General features: G+C 43.3%; 1 protein-coding gene across 1 annotated transcript; it reads left to right on the top strand.

Moving 5' to 3' along the window:
• Positions 1-479: 479 nt before the first annotated feature.
• Positions 480-27,813, top strand: LOC145345349 (uncharacterized). Its single transcript, XM_080193164.1, has 14 exons — positions 480-1,113; positions 3,554-3,677; positions 9,092-9,482; positions 12,203-12,280; positions 13,545-13,640; positions 14,897-14,950; positions 18,065-18,118; positions 18,526-18,579; positions 19,907-19,960; positions 25,393-25,446; positions 25,550-25,603; positions 27,196-27,240; positions 27,342-27,395; positions 27,733-27,813. Exons 1-14 carry the CDS (start codon positions 480-482, stop codon positions 27,811-27,813), a joined length of 1,827 nt encoding a protein of 608 aa, XP_080049290.1.

Genomic DNA, 27,813 nt, shown 5'->3' with positions numbered 1-27,813 from the left:
CACTCACATGGATTGAAAGCACCAAAATGGCTAATTTCCATACTTAGTGCTGTCACATATAGAGAACCCACAGACAGGCCCTAAGTGGCTTTGTCACCCCAGGATGAATGCTAATTTTATTTGAAATATTAACCAGAACGGTGTGTTATTTGAACAACTGTCATTGTAATATATCCTCTTTGAGTTGCACTTATGTTTAAAGGTTTGTTTTATTCACAGAACACGGCACATTGTTACCTGATGAAGGAGCAGCAGATAACTTTGAGATGTCGCCTTCCACCTCGACAAATCTGTCTGCGGTTTTAACAGAGAGTGAAATGCCATTGCAGTCCGTCGCCACAGATTCAGCTGTTCCTTTCACAGTTAGTGAAATCCTGGCAGTGTCTGTGTCAACGCAGGCACCTCCGACTCATACAAATAGCCAATTTTTACTGCAAACTCTTTCCAGAGACTCAGTTGATGCTCTGATAGATAGTGAAATGTTACCGCGTCCTCCTTCAACAGTACCATCTGCCACACCCACACCTGGTGAAATACTGCAGGCTACCTCATCTCCTACTCCGACTGAAAATGAAATGTTGTTGTGGCCCAGCTCAACAACTCAACATTCTACTCCAACAAACGGTGCAGACGCTGATGTGTTATCCCAATCTACCTCAACAGGTCCACCTACTGCCACAGGGAGTGAAGTGTCATCTGAGTCCATCTCAACCGATAGTCAAAAGCTAAAACACGTCCATGAAGTCATCGTGACTGAGACTCCACGTGTCACAGGCCTGACGTTGGGGCTTTTGCCAGATATTTCTCCACCCGCTGAGCCCCCAACCATTATCTCTGACTCTTCAGCTGCCTTTTCACTTGAGGATGTACCTGGACGACTGCTTCTCAACCAATATCCGACTGCGGCATCCTTTAAGACAACAGAGAATCCGTCATGGAGAAGCAGCACACTGTCACCTCGAGAGGATAACATGATGTCAATAAATAACATTCCCGAAATGGCAGAGACTGTATCTCCATCAGTTCTGATGCCAACTAAAGGCTGGCCACCAACCTGGCAACGAGAAGAAAGTTTAAATAAACCACTAGTTCAAGAGAGTGAAAAATCTTCAGGTATGATGAACTGTGAGCTCAGTTTCAATCACTAACTTGATAACTATGCTACCTTAATCATATTGATGCAATTGTACAATATTTTGCCACTTTCTTGTAAAAAGAAATCATCTGTGGTGCCATGGACATTGTGCTAACTTAGCTGTGTCAAATAATCCTGTAGGATCGCAAACTGTCAACTAAAGTTAAGATGGTATTTAAAAACTACATTGGGGTAGTTTGCGCTACGTTAGATAACGCAATGAAGTAGACTAGATATCTGATATTGTTTTGATACTGTATTGTTTCTTATCGGACTGGGTGCTGATGGAATAAAATAGTATTCACCATCTTTTTTGGAAGATTTTGGCCTGAGTTTTTCCAGCCCTTAGGGAAGGATTATTCCCAACTTCAAACAGGTTGACAATCACCTGTCAGGCAGAGGCAGCACTCTCTGTCCAGAGAGTCCAGCCATGGCTGGGTCTCTTCAGTGTCGCTGACCAAAGCTTTCCCAGCTTGTCAATTTCACTGAAGGAGCTCTTCCTGCTGTAATCCTCAGGGTAATGCCCCACACCCGAACCATCTTCAGCTGCTTCATCGATCATCTTCCTTCAATTGTCAGAAAGAAAAACCCACCTGGTTCACTGATGTCCTTTAGGGACGGAAATCTGCCGTCCTTAGCTGGTCTGGCCTACCGCAGAACTACAGCAATGTGATCGACTCTCAAATACCATTAGGGATGGGTAACAAATGCTGTTTGCTTCCTCCCTCACGGTTGCTCCCTCTCTGACTGGTGTGAGTGGGGTTGGGGCAGGGGGCTGGGTTATGCACGATGATGGGGACTTATGCAAGGGTGGCGGGGGTGGTCTCAATGGAGGTGCTACCCAAGGGAAGGGGGTATGCAGCAGGGAGGTGTACCGTTGAGTGGTGGACCACGGTGGGGGTCATAAGAAGTGGAGGTGCCTGTTGGGGGTCACCAGGGGCCTCATCAGGAGGGTCCTGACACTCCAATGCTGGCCACCAGCATTACTGGGGGGGCCTCAGATGTCTTTGGGGTGTGAGAGAGAGTCTCCCAGTGCACTAATAGATTGGGGTGCCCTGAGCAATGGTGTCTGAATGTTCTGCAGCCGGCTTCCCTGGTGTATTTGGGCTCCCCGAACTATTCCACCCCTCTCTGTTGAGTTTCTTCACATGATGCTCATACACTGTCTAAGTCTTGTGTGTATAGAGTAGAGTGGATATGACTATTGCTGTATAGGCTCTCCATTTGGTAGGGAGACTTCTTCCTCTTCATTCCCAGACTGATATTCCGAGTCTGCCAAAGGCTACATTTAGCACTTCTTCCATGTGGTTCATCGTCAGTAGTGACAGCACAAGAGAGTGTGCTTCCCTGACAAGTGAACTAATCCAGAGGACCAAAACTTAGGGCTTGATAAATTAGTCTTCATTATACTAAATCATAAGACCAAAGTTGTGGGGTGGAATTTTCCCATTCGGCTCACTATGGGAATTGTAGGAGGAAGGCATTGACCATGCGATGATCCGTTGACCTCAGGTGGGATTTTCCAGTTGTTGGGCGACGCAGCTGGAAAATCCCACCATTGTATTTCCTGGATTAACGGACAGGAGAGTCTCACACATCTAGCTTCCATCTCTGCCCTAAACTCAGGGTCAGAGATACTTGTTGAAGGTTGCGGGCAGCGTAAATTTGCATCCCATTTATCGTCACAGTTGCATATGTGTGCCAATATTTGTTTATTTCTGATGTCCTTGTTGCAATGTTGTGTAACTTCAAAATGGAATTAGTTTAATAATGTAAACTTTTCATGTTTCTCCAAAGTGATTCTGGAGTCTTCGAGCAACTGCATTTTATTTCCTTACACGAAATCAAAACATTGAAAATATAACTTTGAGAATACAAAATTTTACAATTACATTACAATTTGGAAAGGAATGTGAGCTGAGATTTAAAGTTTATTTCTTAGTGTCACAAGAAAGCTTACATTAATACTGCAATGAAGTTTCTCTGAAAACCCTCTAGTCGCCAAACTCCGGCACCTGTTTAGTACACCAAGGGAGAATTTAGCATGGCCAATACATGCGGTCACCATGTATTTTGGACTGCAGGAGGAAGCCCACACAGACATGGGTAGAACATGCAAACTCCACACAGACAGTGACCCAAGCCAGGAATCAGACTGGGGTCCCTGGTTCTGTGAGTCAGCAGTGCTGACCACTGTGCTACCGTGCCATCAGTTTAGCAAAGTGGTAAACTTTGCTTTCCCGCTATTATCTCAGTGTTACTAAAAAAAAATGACTAAATTAATGAAAATGATGATTAATCAAGAATGCTCAAGGGTATTTATTTTCTTAAGAATGCGCTGTTTCAGTTAGATTCATAAAGGAAAATCAGTTTTATTTAAAGTTAAAATTGGTGTTTTTTTTTCAAATTGCTACTCAGGAATTGACTTTCTCAGGGAATTCCCAGTACTATCATCTGGAGCTGTAGCAAAAGTGGAAGGATCGCAACCTCACAGCTCAGCATTCCGGCTTAATCCTTCCGTACATCTGGAAAAGGATATCAGGTAAGGCAAATCATACTCTGCGAAGTAATCTGATTCTTTAATTTGATTTATTGTTACATCTATTGGTTATAAAGTGAAAAGCATTGTTTCTTGCATGCTATATGTTAGAATGTAACTGACGATAACATTGGATGTGTTGTAATGTGACCAATGGTAACAAGCTTTAAGGATCAGCTGACCTAGTAAACCATGCAATGACAGAATGATGTGATGATCAGCTGACCCAGTATAAATTAGAACATGTTGGTAAGTATGGGGAACTTGGAATGGCTCAGGGTGAGCTGAAAGTGTTGGAGTAACGAAGTCTCTTTATTAAATCTTTTCTTTGATAAGTTGAAATAAGTTTTGTTATATTTTTTATAGTCTCCATTTGAAGAGTTCTTTCTGGATGGACAGTATACAGACAAAGCATGCTGTTCATAGAGAAGTAAAGGAGAGGGTGCAGAATGTTGTATTACAGTCATAGCTAGGGTGTAGAGAAAGATTAACTTAATGTAAGGTAGGTCCATTCAAAAGTCGGATGGCAGCAGGGGAGAAGCTGCTCTTGAGTGGGTTGGCGTATGATCTTAGACTCTTGTTTCTTTTTCCTGATCGAATTGGGTTGAAGAGTGTGTGTCTGGGTTGCGTGGCTTTCTTAATTATGCTGGCTGCTTTTCCAATTACATTTCAAGTTTATTTATTAGTCACAAGTAGACTTACATTCACACTGCAATGAAATTACTGTGAAAATCCCTGAGTTGCCACATTTTGGTGCCTGTTTGGGTACACCGAGGGAGAACTTAGGATGGCCAATTCACCGAACCTTTATATCTCTGGAGTGTGGGAGTAAACCCACACAGACACAGGGAGACACGTGCAGACTCTGCACAGACAGTGACCCAAGCTGGGAATCAAACCTGGGTCCCTGGTGCTGTGAGACAGTACTGCTAACCGCTGCGTGCCACTGCTATTTACGCTCTCTTAGTTGCTAAGTTTGTGCAGTGAAGATACTTGTCCTTCTTCACTGCAAAATGGGCTTCCAGTCACACCCAGTAACATCCTGCATTGGGAACAAATAACATGTTCTTGATAGGCTGAATCTTCCCCTAAGGAAGCCTTTACAAAGACTGAATATAAATCGGAGGAGCAGTTATCACCTACCTGGCAGTTACCTGTAAGCTGTGAAAGCCTGCTCTTGTGATTGGGAGAAGCTATATATTCAACAGGGAAAGGTAATGGCCTAGTGATATTATTGCCAGACTATTAGCTGAGTTTACGGATTAATGTTCTGGACCTGGATTCAAATCCTGCCATGGCAGATGGTGGAATTTGAATTCAATAAAAAAAATCTGGAATTAAGAATCTACTGATGACCATGAAACCGTTGTCGGGAAAACCCATCTGGTTCACTAATGTCCTTCAGGGAAGGAAATCTGCCGTGCTTACTTGGTCTGGCCCTCATGTGACTCCGGCCCCACAACAATGTGGTTGAGTCTCCACTGCCCTCCAAGGACAACTAGGGATTGACAATAAATGCTTGCCAGCCTGTGACAAGCACATGGGAAGGCCACCCAGTAAGAGGTGGTGGTCTCAAGACGGGCTGAAGGAAGCAATCCAGATCAGCAAGGACAGGCCCAACTAAAAGACCACCCTCACGCTAAATCAATCCCCCACTCCCCGCGACATGAGTGGCCTTAGCAAGCCCCACAAACTCACTTTAATTCCAACAATCACAGAGTACTGCAGTACAGAAGACACCCTTCCACCCATCAAGTCTGCACCGACGTATAAAAGGTCCTGAGCTGCCCACCTAATCCCACTCACCAGCACTTGGCCCATAGCCTTGAATGTTATGGTGTACCAAGTACTCATCCAGGTACTTTTTAAAGGATGTGAGGCATCCTGCCTCTACCACCCTCCCAGGCAGCACATTCCAAACCGTTACCATCCTCTGTCTTTTTAGGAAAAAGTTTTTCCTCAAATCCCCCCCTAAACCACCTACTTTCAACTTGTGTCCCCTCGTAACCGACCCTTCAACTAAGGGGAATAGCTGCCCCTTATCCGTCTTGTCCTCATAATCTCGTACACCTCAATCAGGCTGCCCCTCAGTCTTCCCTCCTCCAGAGAAAACAACCCAAGCCTATCCAACCTCGCTTTATAATGGAAATGTTCCATCCCGGCATCCTGGTGAATCTCCTCCGCACTCCTTCCAGTGCGATCACATCCTTCCGATAATGTGACAACCAGAACTGGACAGAGTTTTCCAGCTGTGGCCTCACCAATGTTCTGTACAACCACCACATGACCTCTCTGCTTTTATAATCTATACCCCCGGTTGAGAAAGGCGAGTGTGCCATATGCCTTTTTCACCACCCTATTAGCCTTGATCGTGGCTAGTCCAGGCCACTGCACGACCAGCTGTAGCCCCCACTCCTGGTAATACGGCTAGACTAGGAGCTACCAACCCCCTGGCCAGCAGATCTTGGAGGCAGGACCTCTACTCATGGGGACACAGAAGCCCTGATGGCAGTTGACGTGGACTGCAAGGATTCAGGAACACAGCTCACCACCACCTTCTCAAGAGTAATGAGGAATGGGCAAATAAATGCCGTCTTAGCCCCCAAGCCCACATCTCTCAAATTATTTTAAAAAGGCATTTGACTGTCCGTTTCTGAGAATGGTTGTGGAGAGTTAACCCCAGCTTTCCAGCAAGTGGCTGGAGCCACTGTGGTGACCATTACATTTAGCTCCATGCTTCTCTCTGAGCTGGATTTTACAATAGGTGAGGCTGAAAGTGGGTTTCCAGTCAACCCAGTTGGAGGTCGGCATCGTGGGACAGGGTGAGGGATGGATGTTACCAGTGATAACCAAATAGGAGTTTGTCATTGGGATCACCACTTAATTCTTCTATTTTGTTCATTCATTCATGGGACATGGGCTTCAGCATTTATTGTCCGTCCAAGGACAGCTGAGAGTCAACCACATTGAATCATAGAATCCCTACAGTCCAGAAAGAGGCCATTCAGCCCATCGAGTCTGTATCAATCACAATCCCACTGAGACCCTATTCCTGTAATCCCACACATTTACCTTGCCCTTACACTAACGGGCAATTTACCATGGCCAATCCACCTAACCTGCACATCTTTAGGAGGAAACCAGAGCACCAGGAGGAAACCCATGCAGGCACGGGAAGAACATGCTGACTCCGCATAGACAGTGACCCAAGCTGGGAATCTAACTCGGGTCCCTGGTGCTGTGAGGCAGCAGGGCACTGTGCTACCCATCGCTGTGTGTATGGAGTCAGATATAGGCCAGACCAGGTAAGGGCAGCAGATTTCCTTCCCTAAAGGACAACAGTGAACCAGATGGGTTTTTCTGACCATCGACAATGGTTTTGCGGTCATCAGTAGATTCTTAACTGCAGAGGGACAGCCTGTCCCTCAGAACTGCTCGCTCTAGCAGTGGGCTGGCAGCTGCTGAAGCTGCAGATGAAGAGGAGAGTCATGGTGCCCTCAAACTGCAGATAAGCCTTTGTAGATGGTGCCAGGGGCAGGCAACAGTGGGCACTCCAGCAGCAGTGTCAGAGCTCTGCAGTAGCCATTGGTGCCAGGAGCCCTCTTTGTTTCATGCAGTGGCCATAAAGCTGCTCCTTGTTTCAAAACACTGGGAGGCTGGCTTGGTCAGAGGCTTATAGATTTGGTAAAATGCCAGCAGAGGTGAAAAGTGGCTTCTAACTGGCCAATAATTAGTTGTCCACCTGCCCGCCAGAGACAACGACCATGATGCTACTATTCTAACTTCTAGAAATATACCATGGGAGACACTGGGATTCCCTCCCAATGCTTTCTGCCAGCAATTTACCAGCCACAGTGGTTAGCACTGCTGCCTCTCAGTTCCAGGGACCCTGATTCAATTCCCAGTGTGAGTCACTGTCTATGCGGAGTCTGCACATTCTTGCTGTGTCTGCCTGGGTTTCCGCCAATTTCCTCACACAGTTTAAAAGAAATGCTGGTTAGACGCATTGGCCGTGCTAAATTCTTCCTCAGTGTACCCGAACAGGTGCCGGAGTGTGGTGATTAAGGGCTTTTCATAGTAACTTCATTGCAGTGTAAATGTAAACTTACTTGTGACTAATAAATAAACTTTTTTGCTGTGCCACATCCTATCTCCAGAGTGCTGGTTAGAATCAGACCGTGTCTTCCAGAAGATTGCTAATGTCCTCCTCAGTTTTTGTTACGTTCCCAAGCTGTGTGTTATCTGTAAACTTTGAAATACTGCTCCCCACATCCAAACCCAAGTTATTAATGTATATCGTGGCACGATGACAGTGGTCAACTCTGCTGCTTTACAGCATGAGGGACCCGGCCTCAGGTCACTGTCTGCGTGGAATCTGCACATTCTCCCCATGTCTGCGTGGGTTTCCTCTGGTGCTCCCGTTTGTCTAAAGATGTGCGGATTAGGATGATTGCTCATGCTAAATTGCCCCTTAGTGTCAGGGAGGATTAGGAGGGTACATATGTGGGATTACAGGATATGGGGAAGGGGATTGCTGTTGGTGCAGGCTTGATGGGCTGAATGGCCTCCTGTACTGTATGGATTCTATCAAAAGAACAGTCATCCTGGATTCTTCCCTACAAGCAATCAATCACCACTGCACTCTGCTCTCTGCCAATTTTGTTTCCATTCTGCCACTCCCCCTTTAATAACGTGGATTTCAATTTTGCTCAGAGGTATTGCATCCAAAAAACATTGATCTCTGAAGGGGGATGTACAGCAAAAAGATATAGGGATTCCTAACCTAAAGGAATCAACAGTAACATGGCTTGTATTAGGTGATTGACTCTTAAGTGTCCTCTGAAATGGCCTAGCAAAAAATTAGAGATGGGCAACAAATGCTAACCTTGCCAGTGATACCCACATCCCATGGAATTATAAATTTCTTGGTTTTCAAGTGATTGATTCAGTCTTGAACATTGATTTAATAATGATACAACCAGATTAGATTCAATTATAGAATCCTGCAGTGCAGAATGAGGCCATTTGGCCCATTGAGTCTACATCAACCATAATTCCACCCAGATTCTATCCCCATAACCCCATATATTTACCCTGCTAATCCCCCTGACACTAAGAGGCAAGCAATTTTAATATGGCCAATCCACCTAACCTGCACATCTTTGGACTGTGGGAAGAAACTGGAGCACCCGGAGGAAATCCACGCAGACACAGGGAGAACGTGCAAAGTCTAATTAGACAGTGACCCAACCTTGGTCCCTGGCGTTACAAGCAGCAGTGCGAACCACTGTGCCACCTCTTTTTTTTTCAGATCTGAAGTGCGTGGAATATATCAATTTATTAAATATTTCTTTTTTTTACTGTATATAAACAATGGCAGATTCTGAAACGGCAATGTTTCTCAACGTTTGTTTTAGGGACGTGTATCCAAATGGAATTCCTTCAGAATTTTCCTTCATCGCTACATTCAAGATGTTGGGAAACACCTCACAGAGTATTTGGAATCTGTGGGAAGTCAGTGACGATGGAAAAGAACAAGCTGGCATTCGTTTTTCTGGAGACTCAAGATCTTTGGCCCTTTTCTATAGAACTCCATACGATAGCGTCACGTTCCGAACATTCCCCCATGTGGATGTACTTTTTGATGGCTCCTGGCACAAGTTAGCGCTCAGTGTGAATGGAAAAGAGGCCAAATTACTCATTGACTGTGTGCAAGCCGGCACAGTTCTGATGAGTGAGCAGCTGGCGATTCATGGGAATGGTCACACTTCAATAGCAAAAAGGTTGCTGGACGATTCTACAGTTTCGGTAATTTAAAGGAACATAGAAACATCAAAACTAGAAACAGAAGTACACCATTTACTCTTTGAGCCTGCTGCAGCATTCATTATAGCCATGACTGATCATCGAATTCAATAGCCTGATTTCCCCCCTTCTCTCCCCCAATATCCCTTGATCCCTTTAGCCCCAAGAGCAATATCTAATTTCTCCTTGAAATCTCACAAACTGCTTTCTATAATTCAATGTTGGCAAGTGCGAGGTGGTCCACTTTGGTAGCAATAATGGTAGGAAGGACTATTACTTACGGGGCGAAAAACTGCAGCTGGCGACGGTGCAGAGGGACCTCGGGGTCCTTGTGCATGAGTCGCAAAAACCCAGCCTGCAGGTGCAGCAGGTGGTCAGGAAGGCAAATGGGATGCTGGCCTTCGTAGCGAGGGGGATTGAATATAAAAGTAGGGAGGTCTTGCTGCAGCTGTATAGGGCATTGGTGAGGCCGCAGCTGGAGTACTGTGTGCAGTTTTGGTCGCCGCACTTACGCAAGGATATTTTGGCCTTGGAGGGAGTGCAGAGGAGGTTTATTAGGCTGATACCGGAGTTGAGGGGGTTGAGCTATGAGGAGAGGCCAAATAAACTAGGCTTGTACTCGTTAGAGTTTAAAAGAATGAGGGGAGATCTTATTGAGACGTATAAGATGGTGAATGGGATGGATAGGATAGAGGTGGAGAGACTCTTCCCGCTCAAAAAAGACAGTAGGACTAGGGGGCACAGCCTCAAGTTAAAAGGGGGGCGGTTTAGAACGGAGTTGAGGAGGAACTTCTTCACTCAAAGGGTGGTGAATCTCTGGAATTCTCTGCCCGTTGAAGTGGTGGAGGCTGCCTCCCTAAATATTTTTAAGACGCGGGTTGATGGGTTTTTGATAAGAGAGGGGATTAAGGGTTATGGGGAGAGGGCGGGAATGTGGAACTGAGCCACGACAGATCAGCCATGATCTTATTGAATGGCGGGGCAGGCTCGAAGGGCTAGATGGCCTACTCCTGCTCCTATTTCTTATGTTCTTATGTTATGAATTCCACACATTCACCACCCTCTGGCTGAAGAAATTTCTCCTTATCTCAGTTCTAAAAGGTTTACCCCCAATCCTCAATCTATGAGCCCTAGTTCCGGACTCCCCCACCATCATGAAAAATCTTCCTGAATCTATCCTGTTAGGACTTCATAAGTTTCCATGAGATCCCCTCTCTTTTTTGGTACCTTTGCTATCTAGATGGTGCTTTCTCTAAGATATGGATGAAGCCATAAGAGCCAGTGATTCTTTCTCTGAGCACTGTGAGCTATTACCTCTGGCAGGTGGCAGTTGTTCTCTTTCTCTGTCCCATTGCCCGCTTTGTTTATACATGTGATGACACATCAATATTTCCCATAATAGGATTGATTCCAGATTGTCAAAACCATCAGATTTAAATTTAATAGGTTCTTGGTACCTAAGTGCCTGATTTCAAATTTATCCGCTAAATTCAAAAGCCTGTTATCTTGTTAAAAACTGCTGCTTGGCCTTTTGATAAAAATGTTTCAGTTTGGGCTCTCTATGTACTTAGATTTTTTTTAACTTTCTAAGCAAGATAAAGCACCGCCTTTTAACGGGACAGTGCAATGCTTCTCCTCCCCCAACCAGCATTTTGCAATTTTACACACGCCAATCTACAATTACTCCACCCAACTTCACAACAAATGTATCTAGCTTTTCCTTAAATAGGTCACCTCAATCACCCCCTGCAGGAGCAAGTTCCACATCCTCACCACTCACTGGGTAAAGAGGCTTCTCATACGATCGCTATTGGATTATTGAACCCCTTCATAATCTTCCTTCAGATCACTCTTCAATCTTCTCTATTCTAAAGGAAAACACCCAAGCTTGTTTAAACTTGTCCTGAAGTTTAAATGCTCTCCGTCCTTGAGAATCTGTGCGGCAACTTCTCCACTGCCCCACTTTCTTTTGTAAAATGCCGATCAGAAAATGTCCGTATCAAGGCACCTGAGCTCCCGAGCCGGGGTGGTGTGACACTGTTTAGTCTGTCACTGCTGGGGTTGTCCACGACTGTCCTGACATTCCAGGGCTCAAACTTCCAATTTTGACAACTGGAAGATGCCTGTGCATGATTTTTTTTACATGTGATGTAGTTGTTGCACGCTCACCTGTGAATGGTCTCAGCCGAGCTGTATGGCGAAGAGGCTGGACTCTGCTGTGAGGCATTAGCACAGTCTCTGCATGATTGTACACAGAGACATACAGGATTGGAGGGACACAGGCTATTTGCATCCTCACCACCTTCATCTACCCCTATATTCACCTCCCTCCCCTTCCTTTCCCAAATTCTCACTGCAGTAGCCTTCTAATTGCACCCGGCTCTCTGCAGCCCATTGATGCACAACTGCACTGTCAGAGGTGCTGCTTTTTGGATGAGATGTTAAACAAGGCCCCCTCTGCTTGCTCTGGTGAATGTAAAAGATCCTCCGGCACTCTTTTGAGAAAGAGCAGACAGAAGCATTCTCTCCTGTGTCTTGGCCAATCTGACGAAATTAGATTATCTGTTCATGATCACATTGCTGTTTATGTGGGAGCTTGTGCACAGAATTGGCAGTGCATTTCCTGCATTAACAGGCACTGCTGCTTGTAAAGTGCTTTCAGATATCCATGTGGTTATGAAAAGTGCATTTTAAATGCAAATCTTTCTCTTTTTACGTATCAGCTTGATCTGCAACAGCTGGAGCTGCATCGTGACCCAGACAAAGCTTTTTTGGAAGGATGCTGTGAATTGTCGGACTTTGTAAGTGTGCCGCTTAACACTATTTTCTATCAGTTTAATATGTTTCAGAAATCAGATTAAATCCATAAACTTAATATTTAGAGATTGTTTATCAAATCTAAAGGGCAAGTTATTTTTTAAAAGGCAAAAGATCTTACAATTTGATTTGATTTTTTATTGTCACATTGGTATAGAATGAAAAATATTGTTTTTTGAGCACTTTACAGACAAAGCATACCGCTCATAGAGAAGGAAATAGAATGCAGAATGTAATGTTACAGTCATAGCCAGGGTGTAGAGAAAGATTAACTTAATATAAGGTCGGTCCATTCAAAATTGTGACGGCAGCAGGAAGAAGCTGTTCTCGGGTCAGTTGGTATGTGACTTCAGAATTTTATATCTTTTTTCCTGAAGGAAGAAGGTGGAAGAGAGAATGTCCAGGGTGTGTAGGGTCCTTGATTATGTGACTGCTTTTCCAAGGCAGCTGGAAGTGTAGACAGAGTCAATGGATGGCAGGCTGGTTTGTGTGATGGATTAGGCTATGTTCACAACCCTTTGTGGTTCTGATTTCCATCATTATAAAGTGTTTCAAAAGATTGGTCATGGCACGAATCAATTCCAGCCTCCAACTGGATCCTCTACAGTTTGCCTGTCGCCACAACAGGTCCAGAGCAGATGCCATTTCCCTCGCCCTGCACTCAACCCTGGAAAACTTAGATAACAAGAACACATATGGCAGACTCCTATTTATTGACAACAGTTCAGCCTTCAACACCATCATTCCCAAAAAACTCATCTCCATACTCTGTGGCCTGGGCCTCGGCACCCCTCTGGATCCTGAACTTGCGAACTCACAGACCACAATCAGTAAGGATAGGCAACAACATCTCTTCCACAATCACCCTCAACACCAGTGCCACAAAAGGCTGTGTTCTCAGCCCCCTACTATACTCCTTCTACATCTATGACTGTGTGGCTATATCATATGGACCGCAAAGCTTCAAGAAGACAGCTCAGTGCCACCTTCCCAAGGGCAATAAGGGATGGGCAATAAATGCTGGCTGAGACAGTGATGCCTACATTCCATGAATGGATTAAAAAAAACTATTGTCAGCGTTATTTGTGACATAATTTCCTTTGCCTCTTAGTGTTTAAAACATTCAGGTATTTTTGCTTTGTTCTATTTATTTGAGTTTATTGTATAACTAAACAAGTAGTGTGAATTGCAGTTAACATTTCTTCTTATTCCAGCATCTTATTCAAATAACCAATTCACCTGTTTCAGTGTGACAGAGCTGCTGAATACAGTCTTACTGGGGATCCATCAAATTGCAAGTGCTTTCGTGGACAGCTAGGGCAGCAGGTGAATACAGGTCCACAGGTAAACTGTTCTTATTCAAAATTACAATGTTATATAGAATCATTGAATCCTTACAGTATAGAAGGAGGTCATTCGGCCCAACGAGCCTGCATTGACAGCAAACCCACCTAGACCCTATCCCTATAACCCCAAGTATTTACCCTGCTAATTCCTCTGACACTAAGGTTCAATTTATAGAATTATAGGGTGCAGAAGAGGCCATTCAGTCCATCAAGCCTGCATCGACAACACTCCCAGCTATGTCCTCTCTCTGTAACCCCAAGTATTTACTCTGCAAGTCCCCTTGACACGAAAGGACAATTTACCATGGCCGATCCACCAAACCTGCACATCTTTGGAGTGTGGAAGGAAACCGGAGGAAACCTAGGCAGATACGGGGAGAATGTGCAAACTCTACAAAGACAGTGACTCGAGGCCGATTAACCAGTATGCTACCATGATACCCATATAGTATGTGTTGGTGCAACAAGTGCCACTATGCCTCTAAATGACTTCTGTTGCCAGCTTGGTCCTCACCACACTGGTGTCACATTGGGGACAGCCTTAGTATCTGCACAGTGGACATCAGCCGGAAGACTGAAGCATTGACACATTGTGACTTCAATCAGCATTATCATTTGAAACTCAGTCCTGCAGCTAACACTGTTTCTTAAACGGTCAATGTTCAACATGTGTTTGGCATCAGGGAGGAGCTCCCCCCACATCATCACCCACCCCTCCCCAAAAAAAATCAGTGCCATTTAAAGTGATCATTGACTTCTTTCAGGTTAGTTTGTGGTTGATTTTCATTGTCTTTTGCTGTGATTGTTGGAGTGTTTATTGGTTTCCAAAGTTGTTTAAAGAAACCGGGTGAGATTTTCTGGCTTCCCAGCCATATGTTTCCTGCATGATTAAAGACCCTGCACACCCTGGACATACATTTTTCCACCTCCTTCTGTCGGGAAAAATACACAAAGTCTGAGGTCATGTACTAACTGACTCAAGAACAGCTCCTTCCCTGCTGTCATCAGACTTTTGAATGGAGCTACCTCCACTGAGTCAATCTTTTTCTATACCCTAGCTATAACTGTAATACTACATTCTGCACCCTCTCCTTTCCTTCTCTATGCCTTATCCGTATAGTGTGCAAGAAACAATACTTTTCACTGTATTACTAATATATGTGACAATAATGAATCAAATCACAAGGGCCAAGGAGACCTTAGCTTTTACTTCACTCAGATAACTTAAAATCTTTTTTTCCCTTTCCACACCAGGGGGAGAAAGGTGAACAAGGCACAGCTGGAGAGCCTGGACGACAAGGGTCTCAGGTAAAAACAGAGGAGTCAATTTTATTACAAGCTTAAATTGAAAGGGTATCTTTGATTGTCTGAAGGATATTTCCCACATTAAGAAAATGCCTCTAAGCGACTCTTAAATGGATATCAGTAGACTTTTATCTTCAGTGATTTGTGACATTTGGAGGAACAAAAGATCATTTTTACCATTTATGTTACAGAATATGGGCTCACCAGTACAAAATGATTGCAATAATTTCATCTTCTAACGACATATAGTCCAAGGGTGCAATAAAATATATTTTGTATTAGATTTGCCTGTTGGCAGGTATGGTCTGGGTTGTAGAGTGAAACTAGATTAGACATGATCTGCTACATGCCCATTTTCCCTACACTCCATTTCCTCATGAAATGCACCTACTCGTTCACTCATGCAAAGAATACTTAGGTAATGCAAATATAATCCAGAGGAGGTTCATGAGAATGATCCCAGGAATGAAGTGTTTGTCATTGGAGCGATTGAGGACTCTGAGTCTGTACTTGATGGAGGTTAGAAGGATGAAGGGGGATCTATTTGAAACTTACAGAATACTGAGATGCCTAGATAAAGTGGACATGGAGGGGATGTTTCCACTAGCGGGAGAGACTAGGACCCGAAGGCACAACCTCAGAGTGAAGGGACGCTCCTTTAAAGCCGAGATGAAGAGGAAGTCCTTCAGCCAGAGAGTAATGAATCTGTGGTACTCATTGTCACAGAGGACTGTGGAGGCCCGGTCACTGAGTGTCTTTAAGGCAAGATAGATAGGTTCTTGATCATTAAGGAGATAAAAGGTTACGGGGAGAAGGCAGGAGAGTGGGGATGAGCCATGATTGAATGACGGAGCAGACTCAATGGGCTGAATGGCCTAATTCTGTTCCTTTATCTTATTGTCTTATTCCATTTGTTCTATTTGAACAATAAACATGAGGTACTTGTTCAATCCCAACACTTAGCATCCATTTGTCAGCAGAAGAGAAAAGCAATATTTATTGTTGGTGGAACCATTTCAAATACTGACAGAACAAGAGTTTGCACGAACCCAGAAAGGTAGTTTATTTTCTCAACACATTTTTGTCTTTTCTTCAGCAAATTGAGTCTACGGAGGGGTATCCCTGTGCAACAACAAAACCCAAGCTTATTTTAGTTTATTTATTAGTGTTACAAGTAGGCTTACATTAACACTGCAGTGAAGTTACTCTGAAAATCCCTTAGTTGCCACACTCAGGTACACTAAGGGACAATTTAGCACGGCTAATGTACCTAACCAGCATGCCTTTCGGACTGTGGGAGAAAACCGGAGCACCTGGAGAAAACCCATGCAGACAAAAGGAGAATGTGCAGACTCTGCACAGTAAGATGTCTCACAACACCAGGTTAAAGTTCAACAGGATTATTTGGTAGCATGAGCTTTCGGAGCACTGCTCTTTCATGAGGTGAGTGCCTACTGATGAAGGAGCAGTGCTCTGAAAACTTGTGCTACCAAATAAACCTGTCGAACTTTAATCTGGTGTTGTGAGACTTCTTACTGCGCCCACCCCAATCCAACACTGGCATCTTCACATCGTGACTCTGTACAAACAGTGACCCAAGCTAGGAATCAAACCTGGGTCCCAGGCGGTGAGTCAGCAGTGCTAACCACTGTGTCACCATACCGCTCCGGGTTTCAGAGATGCTACAATAGCACTTGTATTGTATCTCTGAAACCCTTCCATCTCCTCCACAGAATGGGTGGTAAATCAACCTGTTATTCCAAAGACCTAGGAATTAGAAATAGTACAGCACTGAAGTTTGGGGGTAAATGGGGCAGGTTTGGACATTTGGGAGCAAGCTGAGTTCTCACCCTGATGGAAATTTTCCCCTTTCAGAGGGTCCAGACAATAGCAGTTGACAAATGTTGTTAAGTAGGCTATCCTTTTGGATTATGAAATGATCTCAATTTCAGATATTAGAATGTACTTGATCATTCCAGTAATCGTTAAAACATTATTTCATCTCTGAACCCCCAACTGCAGGTAATAGTTGCTCATAGAGAAAAAAAACTTTTGAAGAGCACTTCGAAGACAGTGTTTTTTCTGTTAGTATATTTAGAGAATAAATGAAGTAAAGAGTGAGAATTTAGTAACTCAATCTAAAATTAACAAAATTAACTATATACATGGAATATTTTGTGATATACAGGGCAGGATTTTATTGCTGTTTTCGCTCCAAGACTGAATATCCCACCTGAGGTCAATGCTCCTTTGCATGGTCCGTGTCCTGCTCACTACGATTCCTGTGGTAGAAGGGATGGGAAAATTATGCCACAATCTCTGCACTAGCCTTTAAATGTGTTAATCTTTAATGATGGTTAATGCATGAATTACATTTTTAAATAATGCAGGAAGGAATCGAACCTACACCTCGTCAATTCAAATAATTAAAGTAGGGTCAAATTGTAATTTGAAGTAATTATCATTGTTGCATTGTGCTCAGTAGAATCATAGAATCCCTATGGTACAGAAGAAGGCCATTCGGCCTATTGAGTCTGTACTGACCACAGTCCCACCCATGCTCTATCCCTTTAACCCTACACATTTACCCTGCTAATCCCCCTGACAATAGGATCAATTTAACATGGCCAATCAACCTCATCCACACATCTTTGGACTGTGGGAGGAAACCCATGCACACATGGAGAGAGAGAGTGCAAACTCCACACAGTCAGTGATCTGAGGCTGGAATTGAACCTGGGTCCCTGACACAGTGAGGCAGCAGTGCTAACCACTGTGCCATCATTTCTCATCGTTCAACTGTAGACTGGGCATATCGTTTAGTGAGTTAAAGGAAATGTGTGTTGTGGCTGGTGCCTAAATAGTTTGTTCGAGGTGAGATTTTCTGATCGCACTTGCCCCAAAACTGGAGGATTCAACAGACCTTTGCATGGTCTGCCCCTGCCTGCTACTATTCCTGTGGTGGACTGGACAGGAAAACTCCCCCTAAAATGTTGCATGAAATGATTGAAAAATCATTCTAACACCTTTATAGCAAGCAAAAGTTCTGCAGATGATTAATATATCATTCTATTTTTGTGCGTTCTTGCTTGCTAATTTGTGACTGTCTTGATGTAGGGTTTAAGAGGTGGCACTGGTTCCTATGGACGGGTTGGTGACACTGGACCTTCAGTAAGGCTGTTATTATTTTACTTCACTTTAAATATTGACTATATGTGACTATTTAAATGGGCTCATGTACCTACCTTTCCTTTGTCTCAGGGTATACCTGGAATAAAAGGAAACAAGGGAGTAGCAGGAAGGCCAGGACAAAGGGTATTTAACTCTTAAACACACCCATAAGCTGACTTCTTTCTTCTTTCCTGAATAATTACCGAGACTGGACTTCGTCCACATTCATGGAAATGCGTTTTTCTTTCCTTCAGGGTATAGATGGTCCAAAAGGATATAAAGGGTTGCCAGGAACCGTGGGATTTAAGGTGAATTCATGGTCGATCCTTTAGGTTTTTACACACAGAATTAGGTTAGTTAAGTACGTGTAGAAAATGACTCCGGGACATTATTTCATTTTGTTTCAGGGAGTTTCGGGACCACCCGGACTGAGAGGACAAACAGGAGCACAAGGTGAAAAGGTATGTTTAAACAAGGAGTTAAGTTTTTATGGCAGTGGTAATGTGCTGCATTATAAGAACATAAGAACATAAGAACATAAGAAATAGGAGCAGGAGTAGGCCATCTGGCCCTTCGAGCCTGCCCCGCCATTCAATAAGATCATGGCTGATCTGTCGTGGCTCAGTTCCACTTTCCCGCCCTCTCCCCATAACCCTTAATCCCCTCTCTTATCAAAAACCCATCAACCCGCTTCTTAAAAATATTTAGCGAGGCAGCCTCCACCACTTCAACGGGCAGAGAATTCCAGAGATTCACCACCCTTTGAGTGAAGAAGTTCCTCCTCAACTCCGTTCTGAACTGCCCCCCCTTTATCTTGAGGCTGTGCCCCCTAGTCCTACTGTCTTTTTATGAATGGGCATTTACCAGTATGGCCTAACTGGAGCCAATGTGTAGCCACAGCTGATTAAGGCGTGATTTCCTGGGTCTGTTATGTTGTTGGATTTAGTCACAAGCAGGAACAACATGTAAACAGGAGAAGGCAATCCAAAACCCAGCCATATCTACCAATAGCTGTCAATATTCATGGCAATTACATTAAGTTTTAACGTCAATTCCATTGTTAAGGTTTCATGGGAGGTGATAGTGGTATTATTGCTGGACTATTAATCCAGAAACTCAGTTAATGGTTGGGAGACATGGTTCGAATCCCGCCACGGCAGGTGGTGGAATTTGAATTTAATAAATAAAAGGAATTAAGAATCTACTGATGACCATGAAACCATTGTCAATTGTCAGAAAAACCCATCACTAATGTCCTTTAGGGAAAGAAATCTGCCGTCCTTACCTGGTCCAGCCAACCTGTGACTTCTGAGCCACAGCAATGTGGTTGACTCGTGACTGCTCTCGGGCAGCTAGGGATGGGCAATAAATGCTGGCCAGCCAGTGATGCCCATGTCCCATAAGTGAATAAAAAAAGTTATGCTGTTAAAGAGTTGATGGGTATTTTTGTACATCGAAAAATGGGGATAGCTGGGACACTGGTGGTGGGTTGACTCTGTACTATGTCAATAAACTCTCTGCAAGGAAGGATCTGGGTAGCATTTTCCACCCTCTACCTGCACAGTGTTTTCCAGCAGCTGTGGCTACCAGTGGGATCTTCCCATCCTGCCAATTTCTAGGCATTTTGTGGCTATTTTTTATTGAATTCAAGTTCTACCACTGTGATACAAACTTGAATAGCAAACACAATACAGTGGCTGACATAGCATCCAGAAGTAAATTAATAAAAGTTTATATTCAGAAATTGGTTTTGATCAAAATGTGAATTATTATTATTATTTTTTTTAGGGAAACAAAGGAGAAACAGGATATGAAGGCATCTGGGGATTACAGGGAGTGAAGGTAATGACAAATTCTGTTTCAAAGCGTGGTGAGCTTTATTTGTGCAAACCAATTCGGAGTTCAGAATTGAGTTCTGAGTCCAGTTTAAGTCACAGGTAGATAGATTTTTGACCAATAAGGGAATTAAGGGTTATGGGGAGCAGGCGGGTAAGTGGAACTGAATCATTATCAGATCAGCATGATCTTATCGAATGGCGGGGCAGGCTCAAGGGGCTAGATGGCCTAATCCTGCTCCTATTTCTTACATTCTTATGTCCAGTCATTTCTCTGTTTTATATCTATGTTAACAGAGATCCATTGATATAAGGTAATTTATTTCCTGCAATATCAGTCACGATCATTGTAAACCATCTGATAAATATTTCAAAATATACAATGTAGGAGAAAGAGACATTAAAAAAGGGTGGTTCTAAGAAAATTGACTGAAAGAAATTGATAAAATAGATTGTGATATCTACATCAATCAAAATGTCTCTTTGGTGACATATGGACTTTAAAGCATTGAAGAATAAAATAGAAAATTCTAAATATAGTTGCTGTAAAAGCAATTTGTATTGCTGAAAAAAGAGACATACTATCAAAGCTTTTCATCTTGCACTCATTAGGACAGCTTTGTAAGATAAAGTGACAGCCAGGGATACAATAGTTGAGCTGGTAGTGTGACTCACTGATGCACGCTCAGAGCCATGTATATTCACACACAAGGCCCTGCCTTTTGCAAGGAGCATGCCCACACATTAGGCCTTTTCCAACTAAGCAGAAGTTGGAGGACAGCCATTCCCTGGTTCATTCCCCATGGCAATGCCTTGACCAATTAGAGTCGACCTGCCTGGCTTGAATTTGAAACAAAAGCTCAGAAGTTAACAGTGAACTGTTCCCTGCTGCATTCTCCATGATGATGCCTCTACCGATCAGGCCCGCAGCACTCTCTCTTCTCATGCAGCATAAAGTGTTTTTCCCTTTACTGTTGGTTTATCTTGTTCTGATGAGTGCAAAGCAAAAAGATTTGACAATATGTCTCTCTTTCCAGCAATATTCAGGTTCTGCACTGCCAAAATAATTTGTGTCTCTCTTCTTTGGTTTTGGAGGTGTTAGCGGCAAAAACTCAAGGCCTAACCAATAGCCCTCAGAGAGACCACTGAAGGTCATACTGAATATATATGCTTGTTGTTTATTTTAAAGGGTTTTTGGCAGATGTGCTTCTAAAGGCTGCAGCATGTCTGTTTGCAATCTCCATCCTGACATTCACCAGCAAACTTTATTTGTTGGCCGGCTGTATGCTACAGACTGATTGGAATGCTCTTTTCTCACCTATAGTGAGGAAAGCTGAAAATGGCTCAGCTTCCTTGGTGTCACATGTTCAATGCCAATGTTGTGCTTATTTGGCATCCCTCCTCAGATCTGGGTAGCATGGTGGCACAGTGGTTAGCATTGCTGCCTCTCAGTGCCAGGGACCTGGGTTCAATTCCAACCTTGGGTCATTGTCCGAGAGGAGTCTGCATGTTCTCCCCGTGTCTGCGTGGGTTTCCACTGGATGCTCCGGTTTTGCCCCACAGTCCATAGATGTGCGGGTTAGGTGGATTGGCTGCCCTAGTGTTAGTGGGATTAGCAGAATAAATATGTGGAGTTATGGAGATAGTGCTTGGGTGGGATTGTGATTGGTACAGACTCGATGGCCAAATGGCCCCCTTCTGTACTATAGGGATAAAATAAAAACAAAATAAAAAATAAAATGTTTGTGTTGTTTGGAATTGAGCTTTATATGGTTCAAAAATTTCGTTTGATCTTCCAATCAGGTAGAGTTATTTTGTAAAAGTTGTGATCTGGACATAATGTTACCAGTCTTTATGGTCAGATAAATAAACTTTTCTGTGTCCCTCAAAGTGTTAAGCACCGAGTTTTATATCCAGTAAATATCTTATCGTGTTATTATTTGTTTCTGTTGTCACAGGTTTTAGAGTCGTGGGTGGATTTTAATGCTCTCCCTTGTGGTGCGTTTGGTGACGGGGGATAAGGGGGAATTAAATTGGATGTGAATGTGACAGGTGGAAGTTCTCCTTTCTGGTTAAGGCTCATGAATGGCCTCCTCAGCCTGCTGCCAATTGAGGCTCTTACGTGGGAAATTAATTCTCATTTAAAGGCCTCATCCCTTCACCAATGGTATTATTCCAATAGCTAACTCTTCGTGCAGGAAGTCTGGAAAGGGAATACATTGTGTTTTTTGCAAACTTCTGGGATGGAGGGAGGGTTGGGAAGGGTCCTTTGTTGTCAGATACTTAGTACCTATTTTAACCAATCTTCATTAGTTCATTGTCAGATGCTTTCTTAAAATTCATTAAGGTAACATCCACTGCATTCCCTTCAATGACCTTCTCCCTGCAGCATTGTTTTCTTCTTAACACCATCTCAATCAATTCTGCTTTTGCCTCCTTGAGCACATGCTCTCTTTCTAACACCACAATGTTGACACTATTCATTCCTGCCACCCTACCTCCCTTTTTCCCTTCCTCTATCTTTCCTAAACACTTTATATCCTTGAATATTAAGTACCCAAATCTTACCATTTTAAACCATTTTCCCATCATTGCCATCATTTCATATTCCATATTGTGCGATTAAGGGATCTGGCACCAGGGAGGGTTGGGTCTGCTTTGAGCCAACCCCCTGCTCTGGTTGCTGACCTCCCCCCATTATCCATGAAACTGTGCCCCTCCCAACCTTTCCTGCCAGCATCCTCCTATTCAGATTCTGAGCTTTGCCTCTTAGTGTCAGGGGGACAAGCTAGGGGAAATATATGGGGTTGTGGGCCTGGGTGGGATTGTGGTCAGTGTAGACTCAATGGGTTGAAAAGCCTTCTTTTGCACTGTAGGATTTTATGACTCTGTGTTGGAAGATCTTTAATCTCTTTCTGACCATTACCTCCCCAACACTGCTCATCGTCCTCCCCCATAAGCCTTGACTCCCATGTCAATCAAAAATGTGTCACAATATAACACAACCCTGAATAGATTCAATGACACAGTCCCTGGGGGAGGGAGTTCCAAAAAATGAATGACCCTCGAGAAAAAAATTCCTCCTCATCTGAATTTTAAATGGAGAGATATCTTAAGTGGAATTCTCCCCCCAAAAAAGCATGAGGTGATGCATTTTGCCAGAAAGGATAGGGAGAGGCAGTGTAGACTTCTGGCCCCACATTACCAGCAGAAGCTACCACTCCCCTGGTGGCACTTATGAACAACGCCTAACTGTCAGCCTCTGGGGGTAGGTGGGATTTCTGCCATCAGCATCCTTGACCCTAGGGAAGGTGCGCCATTGCCTATTTAATTGCCTGATTGGCACTTCATTTGATGGGCCATCCTGAAAAGAGACAATGTGGGACCCATTAGTCTACACTGACTCTCCCTATCCTTTCTGGCAAAATGCATCACCTCATGCTTTTTTTGGGGAGAATTCCGCTAAAGATGGCGCTCCATTTAAAATTCAGATGAGGAGGAATTTTTTTCTCGAGGGTCATTCATTTTTCAAACTCTCTCCCCCAGGGTCTGTGTCATTGAATCTATTCAGGGTTGTGTTAGACATATTTTTGATTGACATGGGAGTCGAGGCTTATGGGGGGGAGGGGGGGAGTGGTGTTGAGAAGGTGTGGTCAGAAAGAGATTAAAGATCTTCCAACATAGAGTCATAAAATCCTACCGTGCAGAAGGAGACTATTCAACCCATTGAGTCTACACTGACCACAATCCCAGTCAGGGCCCATAATCCCATATATTTCCCCTAGCTTGTCCCCCTGACACAAAGATGCAATTTAGTATGGTCATCTTTGGAATGTGGGAGGAAATCGGAGCACCCGGACATACAGATAGTTAGCCGAGCTGGGAATCGAACTTGGGTCCCTGCCACTGTGAGGCAGCAATGCTAACCTCTGTACTACCATGCCACCCAATGAAGTATCAGTCCATTTCAGACAACAACATCAAACCTCAATTGCTTATTATTTGCAACAAGATCAAAGCCATCTCATTAAACTCTTCAATACCAACCATCACACATCCTCTTGCTTTCTCACTCACCTAAATACAATGTACAAAATATGTTGAATTGAGGCTGTTGTGGGAAATTTACCACTTTGGAGTCAGACTTGGGGGTTTCAACAATACAGTTTTATTTTGGACACAAAGCTTTGGGAGAAAGCACTGGTACTCCGCAATACTTGGCAGTTACCTTCTCAACTACACAATGATATTTGATCATTTTTATATCTTTTAGACAATAGGCAGTACAGACATTAGCAGTTAGCACATCGCTACAAGTTGAACAGGCAGATACGGACATCAATAGTTAACACATTGTTACAAGCAGACAGGTACAGACATGGACAGTTAACATATCATTGTTCATAGAATGGATATATTTATGCAGTTATGTCCTCTATCAATGACTGGTTTTGATCTATTCAGTAGCTAATCTTGTTACATTTATGTATTTATGTCCCCATCTGTGGCTGACCTCAGACTCATTGTTCTGGGTCTGCCCTTATCTAAAATGCCTCAAGCTCTGACCAGCTTCCTACAGCATTTCAGATCCTGCATGTTTTAACTTCTAAGTAACTGTCTGTGCTAAAAGCCAGTGCCTGTTAATATCCCTTCCCAGGTAACCATTTTGTGTGCCGGGCAACCATTCTGTGTCCATCACTTTAATTCCCTCACAACAAGACGATAGCCAAATCTACCATGATCTTAGCAAATCATGGAGTAGGCTTGGACGGCCAAATGGCCAATCCCTACTCCTAAATCCTATGCTCCCAACAAGTTATCTGTCCCAAATTCTCTGTGGAAAATGGTCAGGAGATCCCAAACTGTTGGGCGGCACAGTGGTTAGCACTGCTGCCTCACAGCGCCAGGGACTCGGGTTTGATTCCCGGCTTGGGTCACTGTCTGTGCGGAGTCTGCACATTCTCCCCGTGTCAGCATGGGTTTCCTCCGGGTGCTCTGGTTGCCCTCCACAGTCTGAAAAGTGTGCCGGTTAGCTGCATTGGCCATGCTAAATTCACCCTTGGTGTACCCGAGCAAGTGCTGGAGTGTGGCGACTAGGGGATTTTCACCGTCACTTCATTGCAGTGTTAATGTAAGCCTACTTGTGACATGAATAATTAAACTTTAATTGTGGCACTGACAAAAACCACAGAAACTGATTTCAGACATTGGAAAAAGAATGAGTTGGGTTATCAATGTTTTCTTACAATCACGTGTGAGAATCAAACATAAGAATGAGGAAGGAAATGTTTAAGAACTGTATTTAAGATTCACTTAAACCCTTAATCAAGCAAAGTATTCAATTTTCTCATTGTAACAAGAAAACGTGAATGCAGTTGTCACAATATTAATTGCACTTTTTCTTTTCACTTACTTAATTTTGACTGTCCACATCTTAAGGGAGATAAGGGATTCCCTGGTATTGAAGGCAGACCTGGTTTGCAAGGACCCCGAGTACGTAGTTTTTCAACTATCATCTTAACACCTAAAATTATTAAGTTTGGTATTGACTCAAAATAATTTGTCTTCAACATATTTACTTAACGTATTTTGACAGGGCCTTGTGGGTGATCCTGGGTTACCCGGCAGTAAAGGTGCAAAAGGAAAGCCTGTGAGTAACATTATGTGTAATAATTTATTTCACTATTTTGTTAAGTTTTTGTGGGGTTTTTTTGAGGTGAGGGATGCTCAAGAATAATATGTAGACTTTCAGAATTCTTATATTTTAATTCTTGCTATTAAGTATGGTTCAAATCCCATCACGGCAGATGGTGGAATTTGAATTCAATAAAAAATATCTGGAACTAAGAATCTACTGATGATGATAAAAACCATTGCCAATTGTTGTTGAAACCCATCAGATTCACTCATATCCTTTAGGGAAGGAAATCTGCCGTCCTTACCTGGTCTGGCCTACATGTGACTCCAGAGCCACAGCAATGTGGTTGGCTCTCAACTGTCCCCCAAGAGCAACTAAGAATGGGTAACAAATGCTGGCCAGCCAGAGATGTCCATGTCCCATGAATGAATTAACAAAAAAAAATAAGTTTGATATCTTTACAATATTTAAGATTTCCAATGTGTTGATGTCATGGGAACAGTATGGATGTTGTGTCCAGTAATTTTTCTATGTTTGAGTTAGTAGAAAGTAATTCCAGAATGGGTATAGGGTACATTTGATGCAGAATTAAGCTCTGTGTATCACATCCTGATAATAAATCATTATCTCCAAATCCGGATAGCAAGCCTGCCTTTGTGAAACTTTGGGGTAAGTTTTACCATCCCATCGACCACAACAATTGGAACAGACAGGGGATAGACCATGGAAGGGTCCATTGATCTTGGATGGGATATTACGGTTTTGGAAAATCCCTCCCCCGCTACCTTTCTATATCAGCCATTTCCATAGTTTTCATTGACTCTGGCACTTAGTGTTGTATTCCACAGTTCTATTATTATGAGTAGTGACTGACGAAGGCAACATGCAAACAATGTGCTTTGAGGTGTTAGGACTGATTCTCTGATGCAACATACCTGGTGAGAAGCAATCCTCACAGGGGGCATTGGTCTGGATGTCATGGGTTTGCAGCCTCTTTTGTCTATCCATTGACTTAAATGAATGGAAAGTGAAAATTTAAGAACGATGAAAAGTACAGCACAGGAACAGACCCTTCAGCCCTCCAAGCTCATACCAATTATGATGCCCTAACTAAACTAAAGAGAAAACCTTCTGCTCTTACTCAGTCCATCTCGCTCTGTTCCCTCCCTATTCGTGTACCCTTCCAGATGCCTCTTGAATGTTGCTGATGTGCCTGCTTCCAACACCACCTCTGGCAGTGGTGTTCTAGGCACCCACCCCCACTCTCCATGTGATCCCCCGCACATCTCCATTAAACTTTCCACACCTCACCTTGAACCTGTGCCCCCTTGAAATTGAAATTTAAAGGGCAGCATTTTCCTAACCAGCTATAAACTCTGCTTTTTGTTGGGAGCTCCTGATTGAGGAATCTGCCCTGTTATCACATGATTGGAATTAATAGTAAAATCATTACTCGCAATCTTTGTGAGGTGACAGAGAATGGATTGAAGGAGAAAGAACTAATCATTATTGCAATGTCGCCAAGTTTAAAATGACAAAGCATATCCTCAGAAACTGTCTAACACTGTGTTGTCAAAAATAAACCAAATTATACTCTTGAACAGGGCACTTTGGGAGCTCATGGGATAAAAGGAAAATCTGGACTTAAGGTAAACTATATTGGTGTGCCCTTACAATTACTTACTTAAACTTTTCTAAATCTGAACTGTTTACTCTTACTTACAGCTCATACTTTGTGATTTTTTTACAGGGAATAGTTGGAGATCCAGGTCAACGAGGAAAGGATGGAGGCGCAGGCATCGAGGTACACTCTAGTGAACACAGTAAAAAGTCAGACAACACCAGGTTTAAATCCAACTGATTTATTTGATAGTAAACTCACAAGCTTTTGGGGTTTGCCCCTTCGTCAGGTGAATTCACCTGACGAAGGGGCAAATCCCGAAAGCTTGTGAGTTTACTATCAAATAAATCGGTTGGACTTAAACCTGGTGTTGTCTGACTTTTTACTGTGTTTACCCCAGTCCAACGCCGGCATCTCCTCATCACTCTAGTGAACACATGCATGAAGAATATGTCAGTCAATTTACATCAAAAACTTGAATGCATGAGTAGATTTTATTAATTTTATTTGCTATTTTCAGGCGTATCAAGGACCACAGGGAGCACAAGGACCACAAGGCATTATCGGACCCAAGGTTCAGGAAATATTTTCTGTAGTATAA

Source organism: Carcharhinus amblyrhynchos, chromosome 7 (genome assembly GCF_965287045.1).
Source record: "Carcharhinus amblyrhynchos chromosome 7, sCarAmb.v2.hapA, whole genome shotgun sequence".
NCBI classification, from domain to species: Eukaryota; Metazoa; Chordata; class Chondrichthyes; order Carcharhiniformes; family Carcharhinidae; genus Carcharhinus; species Carcharhinus amblyrhynchos.
The sequence above is the reverse complement of the archived record's forward strand: the minus strand, read 5'-3'. Positions and strand labels throughout refer to the sequence as shown.

What these genes read in the sequence shown, in the direction of transcription:
- LOC145345349 (XM_080193164.1), top strand. Translation starts at nt 480, where the DNA reads ATGTTACCGCGTCCTCCTTCAACAGTACCATCTGCCACACCCACACCT. An exon ending in TTGGTGACACTGGACCTTCA is followed by an intron (nt 18,119 to 18,525) that starts GTAAGGCTGTTA and finishes ATTTTGTTTCAG; the next exon opens with GGAGTTTCGGGACCACCCGG. An exon ending in GGGGATTACAGGGAGTGAAG is followed by an intron (nt 19,961 to 25,392) that starts GTAATGACAAAT and finishes CCACATCTTAAG; the next exon opens with GGAGATAAGGGATTCCCTGG.